At 37.6% G+C, this 9,296-nt stretch overlaps 1 protein-coding gene across 1 annotated transcript in view; it reads right to left on the bottom strand.

Moving 5' to 3' along the window:
- Window positions 1-5,748: 5,748 nt before the first annotated feature.
- LOC135686353 (rho guanine nucleotide exchange factor 3) overlaps window positions 5,749-9,296 on the bottom strand; it is a 38,493-nt gene continuing 34,945 nt past the window's right edge. The window contains exon 24 of the mRNA XM_065202566.2: window positions 5,749-6,965. Coding sequence (XP_065058638.1) covers window positions 6,940-6,965 — 26 coding nt within the window. The 3' untranslated portion in view covers window positions 5,749-6,939. The remainder of the gene's footprint in view (window positions 6,966-9,296) is intronic.

The raw sequence follows: 9,296 nt of genomic DNA, 5'->3' as shown, positions 1-9,296 counted from the left end.
TAGCCAATCAGAATTTAAAGAATGCGAGGGTTCATATCATATGGCTGCAAAATTTTAAAATAACGGGTACAATGAAAGGAACCAGATGTCTCAAGAAAGTCTTCGGAGAAATTCTATACTGAAAAAAGGAAATGATTCATCAAATTCTTAGACTAGAATAGAAATACGGCTTATTCATTTACGTAGCACAAGGCTAGCGCTTGTGTAAAAACTAAAGGACGTTTTGCAACTACATGCACTGAAAACAGGAAAACTCATAACAAATAAATATAACTTTTTGTTGTTTCGTGCAATGGGCTTTTGAAGATATACTTAGATACATGAATAGCTTGCGAGGTAAGAAAATGCACAACAGTGTGCATAAAAGTAGAAGTCACGTGACTTTTAAGCGGGAAACCATTTGATGCCAGTTACCACGCCAAAAACACAGCTAGCCTTATTTTATCATTTTCTTAAAAAGCTTATTCTGATGCATTGCGTACACGACCATGTACACCAAGGCCCACCAGGGGACTAACCTTTTTCTTGGTAAACTTCATCAAAAACAACAACCAACCTATGTAAAATTATGAGAGATGCAGCCTATCCCAGGCAGCAACAAATCATGTTTGCAAATAGTTTTTACAGCTGGTGAGAGTTCTTTATGGATTTTACATACTAGAAACTTCTAAATAAACATCATAAAAATGATCACCGTACCAATTTATTACTTATTTGCATTTCCTGGTCAGTATGAATATCAACGACTCAAAGCCCAACAGCCTGTTAGTTATCATAGCATCATGTGATGATGAAAGAATAAGGAAAGAAAAAGCTCTGCCTTATAGTATGGAAACAGCACTATCTGCTTTCAGATCTTTCGGAATGCTGCTAAAGATTTTCCTCTACCAACCAGTTTTTACGCAATGGCGGAAATTTAGCCGGTAACAAAGGATAATCTAATCCCTTGCAATTTGGGCGTATAAATGCATTATCTAGTAAACTCCCGGCTGAGCCCCCTACCTACCCCCGGCTCTACACAACTGTTCCCATAATTAGGTTTTTAGCTATATGATAGAGTTTTCAATTTGTTATTGATGAGTTTCTCTGTCATAAATCCTCGAAAGTTTATTAACCCTGGTTTAGTAGATACGGAAACTCGTAGCCACCTAATTGGAACATAAGATTCAATTTGTAGCTGCATTTCCCGTCAGCTGATATCAGGTAAATATAAAGTTTTACGGCCCTGACGCGAAAGCAAGTTAAAAATTCATCTCTTTTACTTTGTCAGCATTATGCAGGTTGATTCCGGGGCTAACATCCTCTCTCAACTGATTTCCTATTCTCCTTTTTATTAATTTGTTTGCTAAGAAGACAAATGTCTTTCCTCTTCCACCATTTGCGCACTGTTTGCCTGTGCGCAAATGCCTACCGGCCAGCAAGAGCGACGTCCGGAAACGAGAGCGAGGTTATCACAGTTTGTCTGGACCATTTCTATGGCCTTTGGCATTTTTGCTATTTATGGGGATTGAGGAGGATTGAAAAGTCACTAGCAAGAGCTTGCACTTTTTAGCAGAACTAGCTTGAGCAGTGTGAGATCACACTAAAAAGAGCTTGAAAGGCCGAAGATAAAAACCTTGCTACGTGCATAGAGAAAGAAAATGAAGGCCTCGTGGCGGGGTTTCATTGCAGCATTTACAGCTCTCATGGTGCGAGAAGATTGCCAAAAATTGTATTAAAGGTCAATGAATAAAAACGACTACAGCCAAGTACTGTCACGCCCAAAAGACAACTGCTTTAAACATCTGAATAATAGCATTTGATTTATTTAGGTTTCCAGCTGGTTCTAAGGACAGTGGTATTAATGACAGCCCATGATGCTTTCAAAAGCAAACAAGATGCAATTCTTCTGTTCATACACAGGCAAATTGAATAATGGGACGACCTTTGTAAATCCTACGTGATGTGAATTTGTTTATGACGTTTCTCTACCAAATATCAAACAGCCAAGGCATGAACTAGGATTCGAAAAGCCTTAATGATGGCAAAAATTACATCAGTTGCCAAGCTTTGCTGCAACAACAAACATAAATGAAAGGCATCCTTATCGATAACATGATTGAAAATCAAAAGTCCTCTTTAAAGGTGATTTTTGTTAGGAGCTTGATTTGTTTAGGAGTTTTCATCAGTGTCTAGTTTGTATGCTGCTAAAGCAGAATAAATTATTTTGAATCCTGGCGGTGAGATTTTCGATAATTTTGGAAGTCAAAGGCACAAACCAAAGTGGCGAAACTTCTTACACGAGAAGATCTGAATTCAAAGATCATCATTGCCGCAAACTTAGCGAACTGACCAATATTTGAACGATATAGCTATCCCGGATTTCATTTTTCAATAAATTTGCTTTATCGTAGATTTGCATATCTCTAGCATTAAGCAAGATCACAGCAGGAGCCCTCAAAATGCCCCCAAATGCGAAGCACTCCTCTCCAGTTTCTTCGAAACAAAGGCTGTTAACATAGCAAACAACACGGTATCCAAAGGATTATATATATATTTACGCGATTAATATTATTGAAACTCACAAAAGCGTTTATGAAAACCTAGTATCCGTAGGCAATAAAAGTTTATTTGCAACTTGCAAATCCTGCCAGTGGTTATCATTTCAAAATGTTTAATTAGTAAGGACAGAAAGCAATCAGAATACCAGCCATAGGTGAGATGAAAACAAATAGTATTTTCATAACAAATCTTCTCACGAATCGCCAATTACTGCTATATTTTCAACAAGATTATCGATGTGCATGTTTACTTACCAGTTTTATTATATTTCTTCTATATAATGTTGTATTACCGGCAGCATTTGTGAAAATAGCTTCCCAAATAGGTCAAAAAAGCATCTCCCCACGTGGAAGCCAATACCTCGCTTATGACGTGACCAGTTTGCTAAAACAAGTACAGGTTTCTCCCATCGAGCTTTTGTTATGTCTTTGTTTTTTAATCAATAATGAATCAGATTGCAGGCATTAATTGACGATGCTTTTCGCTGGCAGGTGCTACCACCTTCTAGATGCAAAATTATTCAACAAACAAGCAATTAGCACATTCGCCCTTCAAAGACAAAATGTTTCTTTCTCTTTCGACACTTCGATTTTGCTTCTCCTTTTGTGCCTTTTGTGCTCTATTAAATTAGTCTAAATACATTATACTTGTGATAAGAAACCCCCGCCATAGACATGATTGCTAAGAAATTTCTAATTAGTAAGAGTAGAAAAAAATTAGTGAAAATAAAGCAAATGTTCAATTTCTAAATAAACTGTAACTGCTTGACTTGCGGTCTCTTAAGTGGAGAAAGAATACTGTTTTGCTGGAATAAAAGACAGTCATCGGTGATTGAATCCTCTTCCTAAAGAATTGAGTGGGTGCGGAAACTCGAGACCCCAAGCAAACTATGTGGGGCTTTAGAAGAGTTCGAGAAGGGAGGTGGTGATGAGCGACAGCCTTGTGCCTTTTGTTGTTTCTTAACACATGAACTAGATGATATAAATACAGGCAAAATTTGGGTTGAAGTTCTAACATAGAGAGTTGATGCAAAATCCTCTAGAGCCTATAGCTCAACCCTTTTTCACAGTGACGTCACTCTTCATCTTGTCATTCTGATTCACCTTAAGTTCTTTTCAGAAACCAACAACATCTAATCATCTGCGATCAACTTATTGCCCTTGATCATCTCTCCTATCTTTCCAAACAAAGACCTGAACCCAAATGTTCAAATCATTGACACAGCTATTCCTTGGAAGGGGTAAACTGGTTTTGATTGATCACATGAAGTAAACAAATTTAGAACTAACAAAATGACGAAGAAGACGATTTTCTAATTGATTTTCTATGGCTTCCCGATGATTGTAATCAAGCGTGAAACTCGGAGTGGCAACTCAGAACCGTCCTGTTCTATACACAAAAGCGAAATTCGATTTATAGATCTATCACTTGTATGTTATTGTTTTAATGTATAGGCGAAGCATGAAACGACGGTTATAGGAAATACTGCCACCGAACTAATACTGCCACCGAACATTTTCAACTTCATTCATCCTTGGTAGATGGAGTTCAAATACCTTCAACCATATCTCTTTACAGTTAGCCTACTTGTTTGAAAAACCTTGAAATCCTCAGTCAATACTGAACACATAGCTGCAGACCTATTCAGAAATACATTGACCTTGTTAAATCTGAATATGGCATTTTGCTTAGTTACCTAATTTGAGCCAGTGTGTCCCAGTGTTTAGTTACCCTTTGTGTTACCCAATCATACCTCAGCAAAGCTGCTCCTATTCATAAGCGTAGGAGATAAAGGGGCTGAGAGGTCTGCAGCCCTCTGTGTCAGTTGCATCTCAATGAAGCAATAATTTTCGGAGAGGATCCGTACTTAGCCCCCCCCCTAAATGTTTAGCATCCACTACGCCCATGTTTCTGTGATTGTTGAGACAAAGGGAGAATAAATTCACAGTAGCTTCTTGCTTTTAATATTATAGTATTATAGCAACAATCATTTCAGCTCGAAGTCGTACAAAAAGGACTTGTGAGTTGTGACTGTATACTTAATTGCTCAAACTTTCACCTACCCTGAAACGTACTCTAAAGGCGTCTTAGGGTGGTGACCAAACATGATTGATGTTGTTTCACTTCGATTCTATCCATAATGTATTACTTCATGCCAATTATAAGGGCCTAAAACATATTTACATCAGTGTAGAAAACCTTGAATCAAAGCTAACAAGTGACAAAATAATGTAAAAAGCCTGATGATAATTGAATTGTGTTGAAATTCAGCCAAAACACTGCCTTGCTTGTTAATTATCAAGCGCACTGAAGTACTGTATTGACTTTCCAGTGTTTTTACTTACCCAACCCTTCGCAGGAAACTAATAACCAACAGATAATTCCCTTTGAATAGAAGAAATAGATTTATCGTGCCACGAGACCGAAAGAGAATTCAATATTCAAACCTAATGCGGTTTGCGGTATTTCAGAAATTCTCTTCCCGTGTACGTGTTGTTAGATTTTCAAAATGATTTCGGTGAACGACAAAAACATGGAGAATTGTAACGATGGGCTGATACGAGGAGAAAAACAAAGCAACCATCGTTCCGGCAGAAAGCTTCACGCGCTACGCCGAAACATCAACAGGAAGTGGACAGGTCAAACAGGTCACGTTAGAGTAGCACCGAAAAAGTAAAGGTTCCCCCCTAAAACCAAAGTAATAAAAGTTTGGAAGGTTCTTTTTCGAAGTCTGTCAAACTTGGAAATTGGAACCTGCACCGGCTGCCGTGTCCATCCTGACGGACAGCTCGTAATGACGGACAGCTCGTAATGACGGGTACTTCCTTATCACTGACAAGAAATCTGGTGTCGTCACAGGTCACTGGTTCCTACGACAAAAACTTTTCTCCAAATAAGCTATAACTCCTCTTTTGATTTAAAAACTACATTTTCAATCCTTCGTTAAGACATGGCAAGGAGCCAAATTGTGATGACAGAATTCGATCAGTGAAATTCTTTACCACTAGCAGAAATTTACCACGGCGCTAATCACGGATGTTGTTCACACGAGGTGTGTAGTTTCGAAATCAGGACTTTGCTATTTCGTGGTATCCTGTGCATAACCGAGAATCATTACTCGAAACTGAAAAACTAAAGCAAATTCAACTTGGCTTTGCAGTGTATTTATCAGCAGAATAATCGAATCAGGGGGACAAGAAAAGAAACATGAGAAACAGTAGGCTCATACATTAGAAATCTTCATATATACATCAATATGCATATCAATCAACAATTATAACACATCATCAAGTCTTATAAATTTGTATATATTAAAAATCAATAAAATGGGAGTAAGTGCAAATGTTTGTGGCACAGCCTGAGTCAAATGTACGCGTAGACACAGCACTATATAGAATTCATAATTTTTGTGAAATCTTTAAAGCACGAACTTAGTATGTTTAAAACCTTTATACTGCCCCTGTATTCTGATGTTACAGCAACAAAATGCAAAGTGAGGGGTGACATTACGGGGCTGTAACAATGGGAGAAGAGGTCCCTATTACCTTGTTCTCAGATCGTGATTATGTTGATGAAGTTACGTCAAGTGAAAGATCAGTCTCGTACTTGATATTGCATTTCGATTTTAAGCTTTCAGGGTTTATGGGTTTATGTAATTCGTTGAAGACTTTTGAAATCATGTCCAGGTGATTTTGACAGTGCCAAAAAGTCGGCTAACTTTGGATTTAAATTTAAGGTGCGTTATCAGATGGATATCTTCTGTTTCCTTGAATGCTACACGGATCTTCTAAAATTATCAGTGCGTGGACGCGACTTTGCGCGATAATACAAGGAGATGCACCTGCGTAATGGATAACTGGCTTGAAACTAAGGCCCGCATCTATTTTATTTGAAAACAAAAAGGAGGAAGCGCCATAAGGTTACACTAACGGTACAGATGTCGGTGGCTATTTTTAAATCATAAAAGACAGGCTTATGGTTGCTAGAAGGAAGACATTAAATTTAATTGAAAAAAGCCTTTCCCCATGGGTTAGGAGCAATACTTTGCCCGAGATACAACGTATCCCCATAAATGAAAAACTACCGATTTCCTTTATGGCATAGGCATCACTAAAATTATACCACAACCTTAATTCTACAAAAAAAGCATGAAGATGCTAAAAACATGGGACTGACACAAGTGTGAGTGAAGGCCCTTAGCCATAGTTACGCCCACAATAGACATAAGTTGCTTAATCCAGAAATTTTTGTTTCTTTATATAATCATCGCTTTTTGTTAAAACAGTTATCATTTGGCATCAAAGAAACTTTTTTGTCACCATATCACTTGGTGTTCTTTACAAGATGCTTTACAAGCGTTTCCCCAAGGGTCCTCGAACTCAGCGTGACGATAGCGGCTCACCAACCTCGATTTAAATCGGATCCTAAAACAAAAAACAGGCTTCGTTACTAGGAGGCTAAAAATGACCAAAGTCACGCAGTAGCCATACTCCAGCCTGAGAATTGTCTTTGCAGAAGAGCATGCTACGTCTTTTTTGCAACAAAACACAGCCTTCAGATTTCCGCTTGTTCAAAAATGGACAGAGAAAATGATTTTATAAAGTGTTATAAAGATTAATAATTTCTAAATCTACATAAGCAGTGCTCAACACAGCTACTTTCCAACTCAAGGGTAGCCAACATATGTAATCGAAGAATAAGCTGAATTACAATAAATTTTTACTACGGAGACACAGAATAGAGAAAGGTCCGATCGTATTAAAATGTCCTATATCCGTGCGGAAATTGAAAACCGCACGACAAATCTTGCCATCCTGATTTCTGAGTCATTTCTGCTATCGGATGGCATCCTATTGTCGCCACCAGTTAAATGAAATGATCTTCATAAGTAGGCGTCGAACAACGTTTCAAGTGCGGTTCCAACACTGAAAATTCTCAATAATACACGATGCTACTTTCAAAGGGGAGGGGGACGCAGTTAAAAAGAGGCAATACCAATGGACGATATCTGAGGAACAATCATAAGCAAACCATGAACCTGTAGAGTGCTTAGCGCTATCTTTTTTAGCCTAATGTTGAATCTTAAAATATAAAGAAAATCGAAAATGTCAATGAAAATCATCTTTTATTAATACGGATAGAAATATCAGATAACAAGTAGAGAGTGAAATTCTATTCATCTGTGTGAATTTTTATAGAGGATCCCCGGATAGGAGATCCGATGTACAAAGGAACTGTGGTAACAGTTTACTAAAGACAGGCATCCTATACATGTCACCTCAATTGTGAAATAAAGCTATTATCCATCTTTGACTTCATAATATATCTACGATGTCAAACGCATTTAGTGTAACTGTTGAACAATTTACAGAATCTCAAGCCTGCCCGTAATCCCTAGGGTCAAAAGATACCCCGCTCCTAATCGGTTGACGAGATCGCGCGGAATTCAGTTCAGCCACAGGTTTACTGTTCATCACAAACCGAGGAATTTTAGAAAGGCCAAACAATAGGAATATGTTGCTGTCAATAGCAATGGTCGCATAGACGGTCAGAAAGTCATTTTTGACAGTTGACAGTCTGAGAAACGTAAAGTGAACCCATAGTATGAAACAGTAGAAACTTTTGAGAATATTATAAAATCTATAACAGCAAAAGCAACATCTTCATAGACCACAAGAGCTTAAAACAGGTGGAAATTCTCCAGATCTCACCCAACGATAAAAAATGGAGAATTATTGCTGCAAATGCAGACTTCTCTTAATGTGTATAATTCTGCAAATCTTATTCACCTGGAGTGGAGGAGGCTAGCTATATATTTCAACCTGGAACATCTTAACGCAGCGTAATGAAAACTATGAAAAATCGATGAAAAATAAAATCAAACTGGCGAAAAATACGTTTCGATTGAATTACATTGAGAACGGATACGTTTTTAAGTCGTGGCTTTTTAACCCTGGGTAGTAGAAAAGATGCCTAAGAGAGACTGGTTTTTTCTGTCTGTGCCATTGCTTTTCCATTTCAAGTTATTATGATTCTAATTTACGATGAAAATACATTGGTAATAAATTAAGGATTGGAATATAAGGATTGGTAATAGAAATCCCAAAAATCTTGAAAGCTAGCCGATTCGTTTCGGAAGCTTTTAACATCTTCATCTTTTCTACCATCTGCTACCTGCTTTTTCTTGAAGTGCGCGTAAAGAAAGATTTTTCATTCCTCGTCAACAACTAAGAGTAGGTTTGGGACAGCTCGGCATTTCAAACGAATTATTCGGTTAAGAAACATTTCATTGTTACTGGCTGAGAGTTGCCCTGGCAAAAACATTTTGTTCGTCTAAAGATACAATCGCGGGAGCAAAATCAGTTGTCATCTATTATTAGATCAGCGACGTCACAAAAATGCGGCAGATGAGCAAATTTTTCAAGACACCATTTCTCCCATTTGCATACCAAAAAGATAACATTCTTGGGGAAAGAAATTGTATAAAAAACAAAGTCTTAGCGACTGTTTCACAAATAATGGCATGACAAATAACATATTAGAGCGTAACTTTGACAAAAATATTAAATGTCTTCAGCAGATACTAACAAATAAAGAATCTCTTATCTTCACTGTTGTGCTTGGTTTTAAAAGGGCTTCGGTTTTAAAAGGGCAGTTGTTTGATCAATATATCAATTATTCTAACAATCATCCCAGAGTTTCAGCGATCTTTTAACCATAGAGTTTTACAGTAGCAGAAGTTGCATCAACAAATT

This window comes from Rhopilema esculentum, chromosome 6 (genome assembly GCF_057945365.1).
Source record: "Rhopilema esculentum isolate cy_ngs chromosome 6, ASM5794536v1, whole genome shotgun sequence".
NCBI lineage: Eukaryota > Metazoa > Cnidaria > Scyphozoa > Rhizostomeae > Rhizostomatidae > Rhopilema > Rhopilema esculentum.
Note: the sequence above shows the minus strand (reverse complement) of the source record. Positions and strands in the feature narration are given on the sequence as shown.